Raw genomic sequence first — 22,826 nt, forward strand, 5'->3', positions numbered from 1 at the left:
TCTCTCTCTCTCTCTCTCTCTCTCTCTCTCTCTCTCTCTCTCTCTCTCTCTCTCTCTCTCTCTTTTGTTTTTCAAGACAGGGTTTCTCTGTGTAGCCCTGGCTGTCCTGGAACTCACTCTGTAGACCAGGCTGGCCTCGAACTCAGAAATCCGCCTGCCTCTGCCTCCCAAGTGCTGGGATTAAAGGCATGCGCCACCACTGCCCAGCTTAGTTTTTATTTTTAAATGGTGTTTATTTTGTGGGGTGCACACATCAAGGTCAGAGGACAGCATGTGAGAGTCAGTTCTCGAGGCTGGAGAGATGGCTCAGTGGTTAAGAGCACTGAGTCCTCTTCCAGAGGTCCTGAGTTCAATTCCCAGCAACCACACGGTGGCTCCCAACCATCTGTAATGGGATCTGATGCCCTCTTCTGGTGTGTCTGAAGATAGCTACAGTGTACTCACCTACATAAATAAATAAATCTTTTAAAAAAAGAGAGAGAGAGAGTCAGTTCCCTCCTATCCTATGATTCTGCAGATGGAACTCAGAGCCACCTCACCCCTGCACGTGGTCCTTTTGTTCTTATGTCAGAAACAATGCCTCTAAGTGTTTTCCCGACACACACCTTGTCGTATTAGTCTGACATTTTCTGTCATGCGTGGTTACAGTTTAAATAGTTCCAGCTGTCGGGGACCAGGGTCAATGCCTATAGCCAGGGCCTAGCTTGTAGTATTTGTTGAGGGAGTGAACTGGGAGAGCTAGTGTGAGAAGCGTGACTGGGACCCTGTTTTACGCTGCTCAGGAGGCAGGCAGCCCCTCCCCCAGCGCGCGCGCGCACACACACACACACACACACACACACACACACACACATACACAGAGTCAGGGCTCAAACTCTTCCTTCGCCCATTTGGCTTTCCAGTGCCTTCTGAGGGCTCCACCCAGTTCCTTTGTTTTCTTCATACTTGAAAATATTTTGGTGAAGTCGAGCTGGAACCAGAGCAGTAATTCCTCTATTTGAAGTGAACGCCCCAATGTGGCACATGGCCAGCTGCCTTCTGGGTGGCACAGGAACAGTTGGTGGCAGCTGGATACAATCAAGTTCCATTACAAACACATTTTAAGTGCCATTCATACACGCAAGAAACTGCATGCTGTAGCAAAATAAAATCTGGGAATTTTCAAAGGTAGACAACACCCTCATCTGAGCCTATGCGGCCTTCTTGGTCCTAAGAGCCATCTTCAGAGCCTCTGGGCTCTCTAAGGCCCACAGCAGCCAAGTGCGGGCCACAGTGGCTCCTGACTGAGTTCTGAGGTCTCTAGTCCTAAATCAAAAGCCTGACCATACATTCCTCCTCGGTGGGAAAGGCCAGGCTGGCCTCAGGGGAGCTTGTTCTGCCTCAAATCATTTGCTTCTTCTCTTGAGTCTCAGGGATCATGGAGGATGCTGACAGGGCGCAGCACTTGTTCATTTGAGTATGAAGCAGGTATCTTGATCGATTTTTCAGGCCTTGCCAATCCTCTCCCAAACCTCTGGCCGTCTACCTTGGGCTGCTGCCCAGTAGGCACTGGCTGGTCACACTGTGTGAACACAGCCATAGCCATCTGGCTTCCTTGGCTGGCCTCCTGGCACCTGCACTTATGTGCATATACCACCACACGCACGCACATAATTAAAAAGGCGTATGTATTCATTTATGCACATGTATGAGTATGCCCTCATGAGTTCATGTGCCACACGTGTACAGGATCCATGTCCGAGTCACTGGAACTAGAGTTACAGGCAGTTAAGAACAGCCCAATGTGAATGCTAGGCTTGGCTTCTCTGGAGAGAAAAGCAGCAAGTGCTCTTAACCACTCGGCCATGTTTCCAGTCCCCAAATAAACCATCAAACAACAGAAACATACATACGGGGAACATGCCCCAAACCGGGTGGCTTCAAACAATAAGAATGTATTCTGAGGTTCTGGAGGACAGGTGTGGGCCTGCAGGGCCACGCTTCCTCCAAAGCACCCCAGGGAGGATCCTTCCTGTGTCTTCCAGTTGTTTCAGGTGCAACTGGCACCCTCCAGCCGCTGTGCCCCTTCACATGCTTCTCTTGGCTGCCTCTGTCCCATGGTCCCACAGGACGAGGGTCCATTCTAATGATTCTCTCCACCACATCTACAAGGATATAGTTTCCAAATAAGGTTGTATTCTCAGGCAGTGGGATTTGGGGGGAGCCAACTCGACAGACACAACTCAAGCCGTGACCATGTTAAAAGGCTTTATCAGGAGACTCACAGGGCAGAGCTTACCAGAAACTCTGCTGATATCCGCTGTATCCCTGTCATGAGCCTGGAAGGAGTCTATGTAGAATGGATACACAAGGACAAATGGATGTGACTTTTCTGTGTATTTTAATGATGGAGGTCTAAACGCTGTTCTGTTTTTAAATTTTATTTTATTTATTTATTTTTATATATGTGAGTACACTGTCATGATGTCTTCAGACACACCAGAAGAGGGCATCGGATTCCATTACAGATGGTTGTGAGCCACCATGTGGTTGCTGGGAATTGAACTCAGGACCTCTGGAAGAGCAGTCAGTGCTCTTAACCACTGAGCCATCTCTCCAGCACCCTCCCGCAACCACTCCCCCCCCCCATGTTCTGTTTTTATTGTTTCCACTTCCTACAGCTGAGAAACCATTTTGTATCAGGAAACAGAAATCAGCCTCAATTTTTTTTTTAAAGGTAAACATGGTAAAACCACTTAGTGTCCTTACACTTAAAAAAATGATGTTTATTTATTTAATGTGCATTTATGTGTATCTGGGTGTATGTCTGTACACCATGTTATATGGGTGTCAAAAGAGGGTGTCAGATCCCCTGAGTCTAGAGTAACAGGCAGTTGTGGACTCCTGATGTGGGTGCTGGGAACTGAGTTGTTCCTCTGCATGAGCTGCAAGTGCTCTTGACAGCCAAGCCATTCCTCTAAAACTCTTTGTCTTAGTTAGGGTTTACTGCTGTGAGCAGACACCATGACCAAGGCAACACTTATAAGGACAGCATTTAATTGGGGCTGGCTTACAGGTTCTGAGGTTCAGTCTATTATCATCAAGGCAGGAGCATGACAGTGTCCAGGCAGACACGTTGCAGGCAGAGCTGAGAGTTCTACATCTTCATCTGAAGGCTGCTAGCAGAATACTGACTTCCAGGCAGCTAGGATAAGGGTCTTAAAGCCCACACCCACAGTGACACACCTACTCTAACAAGGCCACACCTCCTAATAGTGCTACTCCCTGGGCAGAGCATATACAAACCATCACTGTTATTTATTTTAGGGTGGTTGCTACAGTGTTCATGTGGAAGTCAGAGAACAACTTGGGAGTCGTTTCTTCCCTTCTGTTCCCTGGGGCCCCTGGGATAGAAGTCAGGTGAGCAGAATGGGCAGTAGGCACATTCATCCACTCGGCTGTCTCACTGACTCAGAATTCTCAAAGCCTTCTGGCATTCTGTGTACAAAGCGATCACCATGTATTCCCTCTGTCCCCTGTTGATTGTCTCCGAAGATGCTTTAATACCACAAGGATCTTCTGGGTTTTTGTTGCTTAAAAAAAAATTATTTCTCAACTCTAATTTTTGAAATTATAATGGAAGGCAGGGGTAATAGAAGGAGGTACTCTCTTAAAAAAATTATCAGTTGGTAGCTTCAAACCTTCAGGTGTGAGTATGTAACCTAGAGTAACCACAGAAACCAGGGAAGTAAAAGGGGGTGATTGTGGGGTGGGATGGGAACAGAAAAATAGGGGACTAGTGAAGTACATGTGGCATGAAGGGGAAATAGCAAAAACGGGGGGTTCTAGTTAGGGGTGAGGAAAATAAGTACAGAAGGACGGAGAAGGGTAGCCTAACAGTGAAGACTCAGGGACAACTACAATTAACTACCTAAAGATACATGTAAGTCAGTGTGCAAATAGTTTCAATGAAAATTTCCCATGTGGACTGACAACTCGCCCCCGCAAAAACTTCTACATCAGGCATGAGAAGCTGTCTTTTAGTTGACAGGGTTGTCCAAAAGACGCCCAAAACATTAGAGGCAATTGCTCTTAGCCTTCCTTCAAAATAGTAAGTCCCTATAGCTGAAGAAACCATGTCCTTCAGACACAGGGTCCAGAGGCCCAAGAGTTGGAACTGACCTCAGACCACCTTGGAGACTAGCTTTCAGGATATCAGAAGGTGCCGTGTAAGCTTCCAGAGGGGAGGAAGCAACAATCTTACCTACCTACGACGCCATGACCAGCGTGGCAGGTAAACTAGAGGTGCAGTGGTCACACATATACATTGGTAGTGAGCAAAAGCGCTCTAGTTAGACTTGAGACAGGGGGGGAATCCTGCCTGATACTGAAAACCAGTTAGTTACCCAGTGCTTGTGAAGTCATGCATCTTAGAGGAGAACCTGTAGCCTTCACTTAACTAAACCAGCACCATCCCTAACTACAGTCTAAATAGCTGTCCTCACCCCACAGGTAAGTGCATCTCTCACTCCTCAGCAAGGAAATGGTTTTTTTTGTATCAGTATTTCAGAAAACCACCACTAGTCACGGTACAGAGTTGTGTACCTCAGTCCCACCTGCTACATCTACACCACAACTGCTGCACGTGAGGCTCAGGGAAGAGCCGATGTAAAGACTGTAAGAGCCAGAAGATCAGGGAGGTTGCTGTAAGACTGTCTCACCTACAAAGTCAGAATTAAATCCACAAGGCCTCACCACCATGGCCGTCTAAACACAGCCCGATCAAGGACAATGCCGATAGACATGCTAACATGGGGGGAGAAGGCTCAGCCAGCCTCAACCCTAGACAAAGAATTACAGGTCAGTGAGGAATGCTGAGAGTGGGAGGAGTCATCTTCCCGGGGAAGAACACACCAACTGGTTATCCGATACCGAATGGTCAGCTGTGAAAACATACACGCAAGAAACATCATACAGACGGAGCAGGTTGTGTTCATATATTTAGGAACACATGCAGACACTTAACAAAAAGGTCACACAGTTCAATGAGAGCAATGGGGAATACATGAGGAAAGGGAAGCGGAAACCGATGTAATCATATTAGACTCTCAAAAGAAAGTTTCAAAAGAATGACATTTCCCAGAGGGGCCCCGTGGCTAAGGATGTGTAGGAAAACAATGGGAAAGTGATATGGGTAAATTTTGTTTTTTTGAGACAGGGTCTCTATAGCCCTGACTGTTCTGGAGCTCACTCCGTAGACCAGGCTAGCCTCAAACTCACAGAGATCTTTCTGCCTCTGCCTCTTGTGTGCTGAGCTTAAAGGTGTGTGCTACCCCCGACCCAACCTACCCCTATCCCCACCCCTTGGGGATCCCTGTGGGATGACCAGGGATCAAGGACCAGGAGCAGGAATTGAACCTGGGGAAAGAACCTGTAACTGGAGTTGTGGACAGATGCATACATTTTTTAATATAATGTTTTTGGCTGCTTCTTCTTCCTCCTCCTCCTCTTCCTCTTCTCCTCCTCCCCTCCTCCTCTTCTTCTTCCTTCCCTCATTCTCCTCCTCTTCCTCCTCCTCCTCTTCTTCCTCCTCCTCTTCCTCCTCCTCTTCCCCCTCCTCCTCCTCTTCCTCCTCCTCTTCCCCCTCCTCCTCCTCCTCTTCCTCCTCCTCTTCTTCCTCTTCCTCCTTCTTTTGTTTTGTCTAATGTTCAGCCCCTTGGAGACAAGCGCAGTGGTCCTCCTTACTGAGAGAATGAGATGAACAGGAGCCAAAGGTGTGACTCACATGCCACCAAGGTAGTGAGCAACAGTGGTTGAGGCTGCAGAAGATTGTGTGTGTGTGGGATAACCAGGGATCAAGGACCAGGAGCAGGACTTGAACCTGGGGAAAGAGTGAGGCAGGCACGGAAGGTAGAATGCAGATTGGCAGAGGGTGAGACTTGCAAACGACAGCATTTTGTATAATCATATGGTAAAGTGTACAAACTGCTAGGCATCCCACAGATACACAGACACACAGACAGACACACAGACAGACAAATAATCATTGTTGTTGATCAACTAGCAAAGAGCACTCATAGTGAGAGAGCCAAGGAGGCCAAACATATTTAATTTCATTTTGTTATTTTCTGTGTGGGTGTTTTGTGTGCATGTATGGCTGTACAACACATACATGCAGTGCCCTGGAGGCCAGAAGAGGGCGCTGGATCCTCTAGAACTGGAGTTGTGGACAATTGTGAGCCACCATGTGGGCGCTAGGAATTGAACCTGGGCCTTTTGCAAGAGTAAGAGCTCTTAATGGCTACACCAACTCTCCAGCCTCACCAAAGGTATTTTAATGTTCTCAAAAAAAGAAAAAAGAAGAAAAAAAAAGAAAAAAATGAAAATTTGTTTATTTTTATTTTATGTGTGTTTGTCTGTCTGTATGTGTACTTCATACTTACCTGGTGCCTTTGGAGGCCAGAAAAAGGTATCTGATCTGGAACCAGAGTTGTGATAGTTGTGAGCTGCCGTGTGGGTGCTGAACAGTGAATGTGGATCCTTTGCAAGAACAGCAAGCGCTCTTAACAGCTGAGCCATCTCTCCAACGCCAGCTTTTTCTTCTGTTGATATTCATTTTGAGTATGCAAGCACACTCATTTCTGATGGCTTACAACCCGTATCTCCAGCTCCAGGGGATCTGATGCCCTCTTCTGGACTCATGGGCACCTTCACACACATATGTGTGCACACAGAGGTATTCACACACACATATAAAAAATGTTAACATCTTTAAAGAAAAAAAATAAGTCCCGCTTTCTCCACCTCTCATTTCATTTCTGTCATTTTAAATGCATTAAAGTTGCACAGAGATTTTGAGCAATTACAGACTAAAGCTGTTGCCCCTGGGGGAGGAAAACTGCTGCAGCCCACCCAGCAAAGGGAAGAACCCACAAGGAAAGACCTTCCTTCCTCCTCCTGTGGTTGGCCTTGCCCTTCATACCCTGGAGAAGCCCAGAGATCCCCACGACCCTCTCCAGGCAGTGATTTGCAGAAAGAGGGAGCTGTGGAGGGAGAAGACTGGTTCTGGGACTGCCCTTCTGCAGTACCAGGATTTCAAGTCTTTGTTTCAATCAGGAAGACCCTCCCCAAAACTTCTCAGTGTCTCTTTTTCTGTATTTTTAGGTTTTTGCTTTTGTTTTTGAGGTGGAGTTTCACTATATTGTCCTCCTGCCTCAGCTTCTAGGGAAGCTGGACTAACCTGTGACAGGCATGCAACAGGCAGGCACCTACCCCAGGCCTTTCTGGGGTAAGAAGGATTTGCATGGTGTAATGGGGGTACATCCTGGACAGGGACCTACCACCTGGTGATGCCCCAGCCCATATAAGACCCTCTGAGTCTTTGGGAATCAGTTTTCTCCCTTTCTCTGGTCTCTGGGATGCAATCTAGGGCCTCTCATATTGCTAGGCAAGTGCTCTGTCACTGAGCTGCACTCCCTGCCTGTCACTTGTCTAGAGTTCCCTAAGGGCCTTTTCAGATCATTAGTTGGTGTTTCCACTGATTAATTCTGCAGAGACTTCCTGGGGTATAAATGCTTTCACCTCCACAGAAGCAGCCCCTGGCCACCACTGCAAAGGAGGTTCAACTGGTCCTCTCAAAGAAAGCAGAGCCTGTGAATTGAGGCTCCTAAGCTAATAGAGCGGGCAGTTAGGTCCCTCTGAGAAACTTGGCGCTGGTAGGAAGTATAAGCAACGAACTCAGATGAGTTTAGGTAATTTCCTCCTCGACATGCTGGAGTCAGTCCAAGGTGGATTCAGCCAGGGCCACCAACCCTTCGGTGACACCCGTGACCTTGAGTCCAGCCGAGTGGCTGGACGACGGCCCTTGCTAGTAAGCCACGCCTACGACCTACGCACGCTTGTGAAACTTGAAACCCGAAACTGTCCCGCCCCGCGGAGGGTGAGGGGGCGGTACCTAAAAGAGAGGGCGTGGGTTTAGGGCGGAGCCACAGATAGGCAGAGCCTAGGTGCCGCGCGTGCGTAAAACGCAAACTAAAGAGGTCCGCAAGCGGACCGGGGCCTAGAGGGCGTTCACGCACGCGCGCTTTTGCTGTGGGCGGGACCTTGTGCCGGGGGCGGTGCCTCAGGCGGCGCGTGCGCAGGCGCGTGCTGGGCAGTGCGGGCGCGGTGCGGGGGGCGGGGCTCCGTGGTTCGGAGCTGGCCTGTGGCGAGCTGGTGTCTGGCAGGACGCGGGCTGCGGGAGGTCAGTGGCGGTCGGGGAGCGGAGCCGGTCGCCGGCACCATGGAGGACGATGACAGCTATGGTGAGTGGGACCGGTCCGCTGCCCCTTCGTGCGCTTCCGCCTGCGCCGGTGTCCCTGGGACGGGGTGCGGAGCGCTGGGTGGCGGCAGTGCGAGGGCCCGGGGGTGACTGACTGCCCAGGCGCTCGAGGGCCTGAGGGTCGCCGAGGCTGAGGGTCACCTGCACCTTTAGGGACTCCGTGAACTGAGCGTCACCGGGGCCTGAGGGTCGCCGGGAACTGAGTGTCACTCCGGCCTGAGGGTCGCCGGTGCTGAGGGTCACCCAGGCCTGGAGGGTCACGGGCAGGGGTTTCCGGAACCTGAGGGCGCCGAGGGGGGCAGGTGTTAAACCGGGGCTTTCAGGCTCTGGGACCGGGGTTACTCGACCTGGGGGTCGCTGGGGCTGAGGTTTGTGAGTCCGGGGGCCCCAGGATGGAGTCACCGGGGTTAGAGGGTCTCTGCGGCGAGGGATAGCCGGAGCGCCGAGGGTTATGAGGATGCTGAGGAGCCCCGGGGCGCCCAGGGACATCAGGGCCGGGTGACTGGGGTCGGAGTCTTCGAGGCAAGTCGCCTACTGCTTGTCACCGGGTTGGCAGACGCTTCGAGCGACCGCGGGACTAACTCCCGGCCTGTGTTCCCTAGTAGTTTCCGGCTCTCTCTCGGGGTGTTAGAAGTTATGTGCCCCATCCAGCTCTTTGTTCTGAAATGAACACAAGTGGCCTCACCGGGGGCCTCTGAGCCTGGGACATCGTCGGTCAGGTTCGTGCTACCGTCGCATTGTGAATTAGCTACTGGTCCCCACGTCTGTCAGTCAGGGCCTGACCATTCTGGGCAAGGAGATCAAGTTTGAGCTGTTGCCTGAAGGTAGCCGGGTAATGACACCAATCCACATCCTCCAACAGGGCAGAAGCGATTGAGACTCTCCCGGCTAACCTTGCTGCTTATTGGCGTTCAGCCAGGGCTCTGGTCCCACAGAGGGTGTGCAATCTCTGGAGTTGTAGAAGGCTATTTGAAATGCTTTACGTGGTTGTTAGCATTGTTTCCAAGGGGAATGGAAGAAGGAATGGCAGGTAGGGCGAGTGGCGAACTTTACTGGTTTGGCAGGGGAGTATGGATCAGGAACTTAACATGCTTATGGGGCTTAATGGAGCCAAACTCTGGTGTGTTGCCTCACAGGTAGCATTGATTGCCTTCTCGCACTCTGGTGAGGAATATTAAAATACCAAAAGGGAAGCCTGTTAGGTCTTTGCAGGTAAACCCTTAGAGAACTACGACCGGTAAAGCCATGAGGGTTATGGCTAACAACTTCCTGAGCTTCAGGTGTGTGAACAGTGTTTCCCTGAATGTTAGAGGTCTGTGCCTGCCTGTTCAGTGGAAGATGCCGGCCTTTGCTACCTTCCAGGTAAAAGTAGTGTGTGCTTTCCTTTGTGATAGAAAAGCAGTCACCTGCAGGCAGGCCCCGAGGGATTGCTCAGCCCCTTTGGACCCTCAGGGTTTTTTCTTCTGCTGGAAACCTTCACTGGCTTTCCCCACTGTTATTTTCTCTCTCTTGTCCTTTGTTGCCCTCTGGGTGCTAGGGTTCTGCCAAGCTTTGTTCTTACCTTCCCCTGGTTATTGCCTGCTGGGTGAGGCAAGAGGCTGCTGTTCTGGTTGTTTTAATAGTGACTGCTTTGACTCAGGCATGGCTTGTACTAGGAAAGGAAAAATGGAAGCCTTTTGGTTCCTGTTACTGCCAGGAATAGAGGGGCTCAGACCCAAATTTTCTCTGTAGTTTTGGAGGTCAGGAGGTCCAAATTAGGTCATACTGGGCTGCTACCAAGATTTCGTTAGGGCAGTGCTCCTTCCAGAGATTGGAGGAAAAGTCAGCCCCTTTCCTAGCTCTAGAGCATGCTTGCTTCCCTTGGTATCCACCTTTAAAGCCGATGGATAACATCTCTCTACTTTGTCTACTTGTGACCCTTTCATGAGGAGACTTGTGTGTCACACCTACCTAGATAACCCAGGATAAGGATGGTAGCCATTCACAAATCCAGCTTCCCTTTTGCCACGTGAGGAAACACTTTTAAAGATTTGTGGGTTAGGATGTTCACATCTTTAACTTTTTTTTTTTTTTTGACTTTTCAAGACATGGTTTCTCTGTGTAGTTCTGGCTGTCCTGGAACTCACTCTGTAGACCAGGCTGGCCTCGAACTCAGAAATCTGCCTGTCTCTGCCTCCCAACATCTTTAACTTTTAAAAGTATTTATCTAGTGCATGCGAAGGTCAGAGGACCTCCCTATAGGAGTTGGTTCTCTGCTTCCACTCTGCCAGTCCTGGGATGAAACTCAGGTTGCTAGACTTAACACCAAGTGCTTTTTAACCCACTGGGACATCTCACTGTCCCAGATGTGGGAACGCGTGCGTGCGTGCGTGCGTGCGTGCGTGCGTGCGTGCGTGCGTGCGTGGAAGCCTTCAGGAGAGCCGAACGGGAAGATGAAGAGGAAGCTTATGCCCCCCTTTATACACCTTTATGTCTTTTTATTTGGGAGGAACTAGAGGGATTAAATACAAGAAAACTCCTTGAGTATCATGTATTATAAAATGGCCATGTGGAGACCGAGACCGGCTTCCCTCTCTTTCTCCCCACCCTCCTTCCTTCCTTCCTTCCTTCCTTCCTTCCTTCCTTCCTTCCTTCCCTCCCTCCCTTCTTCTCTCTTTCCCCCTTCTCTTGATCTCTTCTTTCCATTTTGAGTTGGGGGAGCAACTCCCTGTGATTCCACAGGGCTGGCCTCAAACTCCTAGGTTTAAGTGATCTTCCTGTCTCAGCCTTCTGAGTAGCTGGCCCTGTACTGATCCTGTGTCTGGCTGAGCCTCCCAGTTTGGTTTGTTGTAGTATCAGACTTTAGAGAGACTTTCCTTAGACCAGTCTACACATGTTAAGAGGAAATGTGTGCTAGGGATTCGTGAAACATGTAGACATGCTCAGATCGTCCATTGTTTTCTTCCAAATGGACTTAAGCTGTATATTTGGATTTTAAAATAATAAGCTGTTTCATGTGGCTTTGACATTTTTACATACAGACGTTTTAGCCAGGTTTGTCCAGAATCTGCCCTGTCTGCCTTTGCTTTGGCCTTGGACTTTATCACTGTTCTGTAGGGAAATACATTTGGGTTACAGAGCTATCAGTTCTGTATTAAAAATAAAATCTTTGGCACACAAGTCATGTGTAGCATGCTGAAGACAGAGCACATGTCTTGGAGGTTTGCTGTTCAACTAAAGGGACTTTCAGAAACAAACAGTGAGGCCTGCCTCCCCTGAAGGCCTCTTCAGTATTCACCAGGCAGAGATCATTTGATGGCTACACCTATGCAGGCTGTGGCTTTCCTGGCTCTAGAAAGAACTCTGTGGTGGCACTGTGGTGTTCTGCCAGATAGTACTGCTGGCTTTTATGGCCAACTGTTTATGTTCAGGAAGAAAAAAAAGTGTAAACTTAGATTTTATATATATCTTGTTTAGGACACAGACACTGGGCCTGACTGGACTCAGGTAGGGTTCTATGTAATACTGCACAGAGTTGTGAACACAGATCCATGTGAAGGCCTCCCCAGAGTGATCTTCACTCTGCTGCACAGTAATGGTCATCAGGTTGGGGCTCATTCCTAGATTCAGTTGTTAACTTTCTAAAAAAAAAAAAAAAAATTTGAGACAAGGTGTCAGGTAGTCCATACTTGCCACAAACTTATTATGTTGCCCAGAATACCCTTGAACTCCTGATACTCCTGCCACCACCTCCTAAGTGCTGGATTACAGATGTGTGTCATACCCAGCTTAACTTCCTTTCTAAGGATCATCTCCATCCAAACTTAATTTTGTTTTTATTTTATGAGTGTTTTGTCTTTATGTATGGTCAGAGGAGGTGTCAAATCCCTGAGAACTGGAGTTACAGAGAATTATAAGATGCCATGTGCATGCTAAGAATCAAACCTGGGTTCCCTGGAAGAACAGCGAGTGCTCTTAACCACTAAGCCAGCTCTTCAGCTACCATATACATACACACACACACACACACACACACGCACGCACGCACGCACGCACGCACGCACGCACGCACGCACACATGCACGCACGCACGCACACGTTGGGTTTTTTTTGAAATGAGTTTTACTCTATAGCTCTGGCTAGCCTAGAACTTGTTACATACACCAGGCTGGCCTTGAAATAAAAAAATCCATCTGTCTCAGCTTCTCCAGCATTAAAGGTGTGTATCACCATTCCTGTCTTCCCTACATAAACATTTAAAAGGAGGACCCTTGGAATCTACCCTTTCCCATAACAAAGGCATTTTAGACACCTTAGGCAAACTGTCAACAGGTCATTGATCTTTAGGTTTAGGACAGCTTTCAAGTGAACTGGAAAGTTCTCGTTCACACAGAAGAGCCTGCCAGAGCTCCTGCACCCACCTTGCTCCTGAAGTGCTTGTGATGTAATCTTCGCATTGAGCTCCTGGATCCTATGCAAGCAAGGTAGAAGCAATTTTAATTAGATTATCAGTATTTAAGAAGAATTGAGAAAGTGTAGGTTTCAGTTTCTTGGTAGACTGAGCAGTGAGGTAAAGCACACAGGAAAATAGTTGATTTGCATAGCATGCGGGGGACTGCTGAAGCACAGCTGAGAGCTTGGTGTCTCATGAGGGCCAGGGTGCTGAGATAAAGACAGACGGAGCACCCAAGGCCTTCAGGACCACCTCTCATCTGTCTTCTGTCACAGTGATCATTGACGACGGCCAGGATCTGACCTGGTTTCTGTGCATGGTTAGGTGTGATGCCTAAAGCACTAGAGTGCCCCAGGAGAAGAACTGTGGTCTGTTGATACAGAGCTGTCCTGAATTGTCGTTACTGTGGGAGTCTTGCCACAGAAGCCGTAGGGGTGTGAAGGGCAGGTGTAGAGGATGCAGGTGGTAGCCTGTTGGTGGAAGCAGGGCTTCTGGCCAGTTGTAACCTAATTTTATGACCCTAGGGCTCTTGTAGGTACTTTAGGGAATGGACTAAGAAGAGAGTTGTCTCTGGTTTTGGTGGAAAGGGTTGTAGAGTAGAAATAATCACTCTTCACAACACCTCGGAATCCATGTGCTGTACTACAGCCAGAAGGAGGGTTCTGTCAGACAGGAAGAGCTGACTGTGCTATACAGTGAGCCATGGGGATCCATGTGTATGGGTATGAGAAGGCTGAAAAAGAACAACTTATATCTTTGAGATTTATGTTTTATGTGTTAGTGTTTTGTCTGAGTGTGTTTATGTGTACCACATGAATGCCTAGTGTACCTGGAGACCAGAAAAGAACATTGTGTCTTCTGGAACTGGAGTGGCAGAGGGTTGTGAGCCAACATGTAGTTGCTGGGAAATCAAACCCAGGTCCTCTACAAAAGCAGCAAGTGCTCTTAACCACTGAGCCATCTCTCTAGTCTCAAGAGTAATTTTAAAGTTGGTTTTAAAGATCAGTTTTAAGAGAGACAGGATTAGTGATTTTCTACAATGCTGATGTTTCAAGCATGGTGTTCGTATTTCTCAGCACCGTTGCTCTCCCGGTCTCTGCACACTCGGGTGATCTGCTGGCTCGCTCTGCTCAGGCCTCACTACTTCTTTACTGATCAGTGTACGTTCTTCTTCCCAGTTGTCGGCTTTGAGAGCAAGAGTCATTTCTCCATAGCCCATCCTACACAAGCAAGGACTGACTTGGGGATCTCGTTTCTTCTTCTTGGCTCCTTACCTCAAGCCTTGTAACCTGATTTACTGTGCACACGGTTTTCCACAGGGTATTGGCCTCTTCCCAGGATTGGGAATTCTCAGAGACTCTACGGGTTTTGCCAGAATCTTAGCTAACTTGGGATCACTCCATACTCCTCTTGCGATATAGGCTTTGAGGAATGACAGGGCCATCCAGGGTGACTTTGCAGTATTGACGATTTTGCATCAGGGCCCTGGCAGGATGAGCCCCTTCTATGGCTGGTCTTCAGGGCGAGCATGGTATTCCTGCCACCATCACTGGGAGCAGCTCCTACTGGAGCTGTTTTTCACTGGCTTCAGACTTTTCTTTGTTCCCATGAGAGGGAAGAAATGGACTTAGGAAGTCAGTTTGGGAGTGAGTGAGTGGACATGGGGTCTCCATGGCTTGCCTTTGCTCTCTGTAGACATGAGTGAGTGGACATGGGGTCCCCATGGCTTGCCTTTGCTCTCTGTAGACATGAGTGAGTGGACATGGGGTCCCCATGGCTTGCCTTTGCTCTCTGTAGACATGAGTGAAGTGTATGCAGTGTTCTGGACAGGACAGGGAGTATGACGTTTGGAAGAGCTGCTTTTAAATTTTTGGACATCTAGAGCAAGCTGTGGGGTGTAGGGTCCCGTATAGGCAGCCTAGCAGCCATGGAGATTGGGTTTGCTTTCCTTCTCCATCCCCAGCAAGAGTGTTGACTCTCCTGGGTGTGTTTGACCATATAAAAAACTGCTTTTCTTTGTTCTTCTGTGACCTGGATGATTTTGATTGTTTTCAAATTTAGTTACACACTTAATGACTTGACTTGAACATACTTACGTGAACTGAGGGCTGCCTTAGAGGCATAAGGCTGCCATAGTTATATCCTAGGTGATGTTAGCATGTCAGGGACTGGGCACATGGACACATAAGTACAAATAAGCCTGGTAGGAGGGTCAGCAGCTAAGAGCTTTTCATAAGAACTGATGTCCTGGTCATCAAAGGATACCTCAGGAAACCTGTTGATGCCTAGACGGGCTGGAAATGTTTGCTTTGCATACTCGTGAGTCATGGGCTGGCACAGGATGCTGGTGCCTTGACCATGATGAACCCTTTTTAATGGCCTCTGTCAAATCAACTGATTTACACAGTTTGCTCATCCTGATATTTTAAGCATGGGGAAAGTAGGTGTCAGTTTTGACAGGAGCTTGAGTCAGATCTTGGTCAATTTTAGTTGCTTTGAGCCTGTCACTGGTTTCACTCCTAAAATTAAAATTTTTTTCTACTTTATGTTATTCTGTAAAAAAGTTAAGGATCTTGCCTTTAGAGCAGCGGTTCTCAACCTGTGGATCACAACCCTTTTGTGATTTGACCAACCCTTTCATAGAGTCATTCCATTTGTCATTTTTGTCCATCAGAAAACACAGATATTTACATAACAGTTCATAGCAGTAGCAAGGTTACAGTTATGAAGTAGCAACAAGAACAGTTTTATGGTTGGGAGCAGCACAGCGTGAGAAACTGTGTTGAAGGGTCACAGCTGTGGGAAGGTTGAGAACTGCTCTAGAGGGAACACTGCAGGTTAAATGGACAGTTAGTCTGGCTTGTGCTGACAGACAGCCCTGTGTGGGTTTGGAGGCACTGTACTCTTTCCTTTCTGAGTGTCGCATGTGCCAAAGGAGACCCTTTTGTTACCCGAGTTTTGTCTTCTCTGTTTTAAGCACCCATGATCAGTAGAATACTCACTCTCCAGTGTAAACCAGATGGTTGCCTTTTAGTTTCAAGGGTACAGAACCAGATCAGAGGTCACTTAGAGGTAGGGCAGCCCTGATCAGCAAGCTCAGAGGTTGGAGAACCTGAGATGAAGATCCTTGCTGGCAGATCTCTGCCTTGTGTCCCTGACCAGGCTACCTGCCACACCCAGGCCCAAGATGAAAGTCCTTCAGAGTGGGCTTCCAAAGGAAAGCTCGTGCCTGAACCTGTCTGCACTTCATCCCCAGCCACGGCTTGGTTGTCTGTCTAATTATTGTTGCTTAGTTTCAGTTGCAATAATAGAGGTCTGGAGGAGGTGGAGAAACATTTAGAAATGTTCAAGAAGTGAATCCCACATCCTTTCAAACTGCTGGTGATGGTGTTTTTGCTTCTTTTGCCCCAGGAGATGGGGTGGGGGCAGTGGGGATTTTACTAGGTTATTGTCCAGGGAGAGTGTTGCCAGTCTTCCTGCCATGGTTGACTAAAACTTGTAGCATGGACTGGGACAGCACCTTCCTCCTTGCCGTGCTCTAGAATGTACCCCTCTTTAAAGGGGTGGTCTGTGAGGCCCCTGTTGTCCTTGGTGCTGTTGCTGAGAAGGGTGTGTTGAGAACCTTTCCTGGCGACATCACTGTCCTAGTTTCCAGGAGCTGGTCCTAACTACTTACTCAGCCAGCAAGTAGTCACTGCTCTGCTCCATGTAGCACAGGTATCAGGAGGGGTTTGCACATCAGAGGACATGGGCATGAAGGCAGGCCATGAAGGAGCATGGCAGAGTGGCTGTGACAGGCACTGCCGTGGGGAGGGGAGCATGGAGGAGCTGGTGCTGGGACTGCTTTGGAGAAGTCAGGGGGGTTAAGTCAGTGAATGTAGCAAGTGCACTTCAGGCAGAGGAAGAGCTAGGCCAGGAGGCCGAAGCTGTAGGTGTGTCGCCGGCTTGGCGAGGGTGGAGGAGGAGGCCTAAGTGGCTAAGCAGCAGGAACTCTGTGTGTAGTGGACATACTGCAGGAGTCTTAGGAACTTTAGAGATATCTGGATCTGAATGGAGCTGAGACTGAGTACGTGATGGGAGGTGATGCCAGGAACTGATAGAAGAGGGCCAACAGTGGCATCTTGAGCACAGGCCTGCTGAAGGCTGGAGAGAGCAGAGGTTGGAAAGGAGGCTGAGGTAAAGGCACACCACTCTTCAAGCAACTAAACAGTAAACGGAGAGAGAGTAAGAGGGAGGGGAAGGGTGCAGGGAGCATGCTTAGTAAGCTGGAGGTGATGGAGAATGGAAAACACTTTCTGCTTTTAATTTATAGGCCAGGTGGCCTTGAACCCCTTCTGTAGCCAAGGGTGATCTTGAGCCTCGGCCTCTATGTCCTACATGCTAGAATTATAGGTGAGTACCACTCCACCTGGTTTATGTGGTGCTGAGATGGACCCTAGGGCTTTGTGTACACCAGGCAATCACTCGAGCAACTGAGCCACAACCCCCACCCCCCATAACAGAATCAAAAATACCCATTCGGTAGTTATTCCAGGCTTGTCTTGAGTTAAACAGTGTTCCTTTGTGCTGGGCAGTGACCCTCCCGCAGGAGTGGGCTCAGATTTCATTTCTCCTCCTGAGTCCTGTGTGGCAGCTGCAGACTGCATGTGCTTTAGGAATCTGCTCAGCATAAATTACTCTCATTTGAGTGCTGAGACCCTGAAACATAATCTCCAGCAGCCCTAATGACTAAAAGTAGGAGCACATGTTGAGTTTTAGCAAATTCTGGTGGTTTCAGACACCTTTGCCATCCAAAGCCATCATGGCAGCTCATGCCACTCCATTCTGGAGTTCCCTCACACACACACACTGACAGCCTTCCCTTAGTCGTTGTTCATTGACCATCCCAGGCAATCAGGCTTGAGATCATGAGACTCTCCTATTCTCTCTCTCTCTCTCTCTCTCTCTCTCTCTCTCTCTCTCTATCTCTATCTCTATCTCTATCTCTTCCTGTCTCCTTCTTCCTGTCTCCTCTTCTCTCTTCCTCTTTCTCTTTCTCCCCCATCCCCCATCTTCTTCTCTCTCTCTTCCTCTGTCTTCCTCTTTCTCATCCCTCTTCTGGTGTCATCTTCAGGGTGCCATCTACCCACCTCCTTTGAGATAGAGGGGTCTCTCATTGGTCTGGGTTTCACCCATTAGGCTAGGCTGGCTGGCCAGTGAGGCTCAGAGATTTGCCTGCCTCTGCCTCCCAGCCCTGGGATTATAAGTGCATATTCCCAGCATTCTTGTGTGGAGTCTGTGGACCAAACTGAGGCTCTCATTCCTCAAGACAAGCACCTAGGACACAGCTGTCTCCAACCCCCTCTCATTTTGTTCATTTGTTTTTTTTGAGACAGGGTTTCTCTGTGTAGCCCTGGCTGTCCTGGAACTAGTTCTGTAGACTAGGCTGGTTTCAAATTCACCTGCCTCTGTCTCCTGAGTGCTGAGATTAAAGGTATGTACCACCACCCCCCAAAAAAAATTATATTTTTATATATATATATATATATATATATATATATATATATATATATGTGTGTGTGTGTGTGTGTGTGTGTGTGTATATATATATATATGGTATTTTGTGTACATGTATGTGGCGGTCAGAAGAAGGAGCCATCGCATCGCCTGGAATCTGTAACTGGAATCACAGATGGCTGTGAGCTACTGTGCAGGCGCTGAATCCAGGTGCTTGAGAAGAGCAGCTCTTAACCCTGAGCCAGTTTGCTAGCCCTTTTTTTTTTTGTCTAAACTATTTTCTGTCTATCCATTTGTGTAGTTGACTTAAAAGAAACAAACAGATCTGTCCTCTCTGTACTAGAGCACTTGTTCTGAGAACTTAACAATACAGATTCTATTTTCACAAAGCTAATAGCCGAGGTGGTGAGCTGGATGTTTTCAGGACTGTTGGAGCGCTGTGACGGTAGCAGGACAAGGCTGTGGGGCCTGCAGGCACCGTTTCCATCTTGTTCTAGGTTAAGGGGGAACATTCTTGATCAGGGGTCACCCTGTGAGCTGCTTCCACTGTGGTAAATTGCTGACACTTTGCACTTGCTGCTTAACCCCTACTGTGAGGGATGGATTGTGAACAAAGTGACAGGGCCCTCCTCCTCCTCTTGCTCCTCCTCCTCCTGCACCTCCCCCTTTTGCTCCTCCTCCTCCTGCCCCTCCCCCCTTTGCTCCTCCTCCTCTTGCCCCTCCTCCTCTTGCTGCTACTCCTATTCTTCCTCTTCTTATTCCTCCTCCTCTTGCTCCTCCTGCCCTCCTCCTCTTGCTCCTCCTGCCCCTCCTCCTCTTGCTCCTCCTCCTCTTGCTCCTCCTCCTTCCCACTCCTCTTCCTCTTCTCTGAGCTCCTCCTGCTTCCCCTTGCTCTTCCCCCTGCCAGCTCTCCTTTTCCTCCTGGCATCCCCAGGACCTGGCTTTCTCCAACTGGAGCTGTCCTCGGCCCCTTCCTATCGCCCCTCACCTGTTAGTGCACATCTTATGCATCTCTTATGCTATATATACTCTTTATCCACATTTTAAACTTTTTGTCTTTACCTCATAGTTGGGCATAGTTCCATGTCTCGGCGTGGCCTGTGTTGAAGGTTACTGAATCATTTATATTGAAAGAGTTGTTGTGACTCTTAGGGTTGTGGTGTTTCTAGGGATCCTGGTAAAGGTAGTTTCTATCTCCTAAGCATGCTGGGTAGTAGTAACTTGGTCAAGCCCATGTCCTCTCAGGTCTCTGGCAAACAGTGTGTCTGGTAACACCAGGGTCATGCAGCCTGGTCTTTGATTCCTTGGAGCCAAGACACTCTAGGTTGGTGGTTGGGCAGCCAGAACTTAGGAGACATGCAGCTACCTAGGTCTGCATGGTGATCCTGTCTCTAGCACATCTGAACACCTCACAGACACCTGGAGCCTTGTCAAGGCTGAAGACAGAAGCTGCCTGTGGGAAGTCCATATTCAGTGAAGGAGCAGAACAGAGCCAGGTAGTTACACTCGCAATCTGTGTCCCTGACTGAGTGCTTTCCAGAGGAGAAGCAGGTTTCAGTCAGGGTGGTCCACAGGCCAGAGAGCTTAAGCATTGCAGGTTAAGAGTGAACGTGGGGTTCGGGTTCACAACTGTGGAAGAGAGTCTTTGAGAGACTTTTGCAAAATCAGGTTTGTGTCACCTGGCATCCTAAGTGTGGGCTGTGGGTCTCAGGAGCACATCCAGGTGCCCTGGAAATGCTGATGACATCCTGTTCTGATGCCACTCTGGTCAGGATGACTACCTGACAACTAGACTGAGTGGGCGGAGCTTCGAAGACCCTTCTGGTGCTGTGACAGCCTGCTACAGCGATTTCTTCTTTCTGTGGTTTTTAACCACCACCACCCAGATATCTTACAGGTCCTCTCTCTGCTCAGATTGCAGTCACAAAGAGTGGAGGAGGTGTGATTCCTCGAGGACTGATTGTAGGGCTGAGGCTGGGGAGTTTCTGTATACAGTATAACAGCTCTGGCCTCCCATCCAAGTCTCTCCCTCAGAGGAAGCAGCACTTTAGGAGTGTACCAGAGGGCAGCAGGAAGGCTCCTCTGTGTCTGGGATGTCTCACAGAGGCCCAGGGGTTCCTGCTGCAGTGACTTCTGACCCCTTAGTCCCACTCAATAGACAGGACTTCCTCTCTTGTTATCTGATCCAACCTGCATGCTTAGCAAGGCTGTACACATTGGCTCTAAGTTTGTTGACTGAGTCCTAAGACTGAGTCCTAAAATTCAACATAGGAGCTAAAGTCATAGGATTGCTCATGGCAGCTGTGAGTCCCACTTGGAAGCGGAGCCGTCGTAGCTGCTCATGTGGCTGGCTTCCTCTTCTGTAGCTTGCGGCCTGTTTGGAGGTCTGCTTCCTGATGTGGCTGCTGGGGAGTCTCACTGGTATTCTGTTTGGAGAGTGAGAAGGCATTTTATGCCTTTGATTGTTTCTCCTCTCCTCTCCTCTCCTCTCTTCCTCCTCTCCTTTCCTTTCCTTTTTTTGGACAGGCTCTAACACTGTAGCCTCTGCTTGGCTTGAAGGTTGCTGTGTAGACCAGGGGTGCTCTTGAACTCCCAGAGATCTGACTCGCTTTGCCTTCTGAGAGCTGAGATTAAAGGTGTGTATCCCCAGATCACTTTGTGCCTTTGAGATTTCTGCACCATTTATTTTTAAAATGGACATTTGCTTGGAACAAAATAATTATTCTATACTATAAACATGAGGGTACCAATATATTATTTTAAAGGGGCTAATGTCACCTATAGGACGGTGGATTAATTTAGGAACCATCAAGTGTTTAATCCCTTAAAAAGGATTAAAAATTGGTAGTTGAGTTTTTGTGTGTTTGATTTTTAAAACCTCAAGAACACAGCTAGGGATACAGACATCTGGTGGAATACTACTTTACCTTGGGGGTCTTTAGGACATGTAGAAAGAAAAAGAAGACACTCCATATGTTAGCTTCTTGCTGCTGCTGTCAAAAGTGATGACAGTGACCTACCATCTTAAGGCTTTGGAGGCAGAAGTCTAGTCAAATAGGATAAAATAGCAGTCCAGCATGTCCTGGTCTTTTCTCCTCAAGAAGCCAGTACCTGGTAAAAGCCACAGCGCACCGGTTCTTAGCCCCTTTCCCCACTTCAAAACCTGCAGTGGCCAGTGGACTCTTCCTCACATCCCGCAATGACATGGACTCTTGTTCGTCTCTCTTCCCCTTTTATGAGGCTTGTGCCTACCTAGATGATTGAAGATCATCTCCCTCTTCTATGAGCGATGTCAAGTCTCCCTGCTGCCTTTGTGGGCTCCAGGGATTAGGATGTGGACACCTATGGGTCTTGTTCTGTGTGCCTGTGTATCCTGGTGTTTTTGTCCGAGGTGCTACCTGAGGATAGGCAGCACCACAGGACACTGGTGTTGGGACTGATCTTGTCTAATTTCTAGTTAGACATGTCCCCTTTTAGAAACACACTCCCAATTCAAGGGGGAGGGCAGCTGTGATCCTGACAGCCTACACTGGCTCTTGGCTCATCAGAGTACAGGGTCAGAAGGCTGTGTTGTTGCTGCCTCTTCCAGAATACTGTTGGTTCTCTTGTTTTCAGGTAGCGGAAGTCTGCTGAACAATGGGCTTGATAGGAAAGGAGTTCCTTCTTCTGGAAGGAACTATTGGTGGGACATTGTTTGCTGATTGTTTCCTCAGATGTCTGTCCCCATCTCACACGGGCACATTGGAGAGGAGGTAGGGGAGTGCTGTTGGTCTTTCCCGGGTTGTGTTAAAGGCTCACTGGGTTTAGTTTATGTTCTAAATAGATTTAAGGCCAAGTTTCTGGCTAGATACTATTGTCCTTCCCTTTCTGGCCATGTGTTAGCCTTCCATTTTCTTAAACACACAAACTTGTGTGCACAGCATTGTAATAAGGGGTGTTTAAACATGTGCCTTTAAAAGGTTTGTAACAAGCCTTCAAAAGTCAACAGAGAAGATGTGGTTCACAGCAGTATGGTTCTGAAAGGCATTAGTCAGTCGAGGGAGTAACAGTGATCTTAGTTTCTTATGTTATCATAGCCCTGGGTCAGCTGATTTCCACACCAAAATACGTCTGGAAGGGCAGAAGGAAAAGGAGCAGATCCTAGGAGAACTTGCCTCCCTTGAAGAAAACAACGACCTCAGTAGTTTGGATTCAAAAGTAGGAAGTGCTCAAGCATGCTGGGATATATACCTGGAATGGCCGTCCAAGGTTAGCCCAGGTTCATGCTGGAGAGAGTTAGACATACCTGCCTTGCATTCTGGAGCATGTGTTGCTGAACAGAAAGCAACCCATAAAGTCCCACCATTAAGAAAATGACCGTATCCACTCATACTCATGTCCTGCACTCAAACGTTTCTCTTCTTTAAAACATAGTAGGTGCTGGATGTGGCATTGCACACTTTAATCCTGGCACTTGGGAAGCAGAAGCAGGTGCAGCCTGGTCTACAGTGTAAATTCTGGGACAGTTAAGGACTATACCACAGAGAAACTCTGTCTTGAAAAACAAATAAAACTCTCTCTCTCTCTCTCTCTCTCTCTCTCTCTCTCTCTCTCTCTCTC

General features: G+C 48.4%; 1 protein-coding gene and 1 long non-coding RNA gene across 2 annotated transcripts in view; one reads left to right on the forward strand and one right to left on the reverse strand.

Moving 5' to 3' along the window:
* Positions 1-8,181: 8,181 nt before the first annotated feature.
* Positions 8,182-22,826, forward strand: part of Cyth1 (cytohesin 1) — an 84,546-nt gene continuing 69,901 nt past the window's right edge. Inside the window, exon 1 of the mRNA XM_028752735.1 lies at positions 8,182-8,282. Within this exon, the coding sequence (XP_028608568.1) occupies positions 8,261-8,282 (22 nt within the window). The 5' untranslated portion in view covers positions 8,182-8,260. The remainder of the gene's footprint in view (positions 8,283-22,826) is intronic.
* LOC114608731 lies at positions 11,730-12,812 on the reverse strand. Its single transcript, XR_003709411.1, has 2 exons — positions 12,700-12,812; positions 11,730-11,919 (listed from the first exon to the last, which is right to left on the reverse strand). It is a non-coding gene; the product is annotated as an uncharacterized LOC114608731 (long non-coding RNA).

This window comes from Grammomys surdaster, unplaced genomic scaffold, assembly GCF_004785775.1.
Source record: "Grammomys surdaster isolate TR1022 unplaced genomic scaffold, NIH_TR_1.0 125940, whole genome shotgun sequence".
Classification (NCBI taxonomy): domain Eukaryota; kingdom Metazoa; phylum Chordata; class Mammalia; order Rodentia; family Muridae; genus Grammomys; species Grammomys surdaster.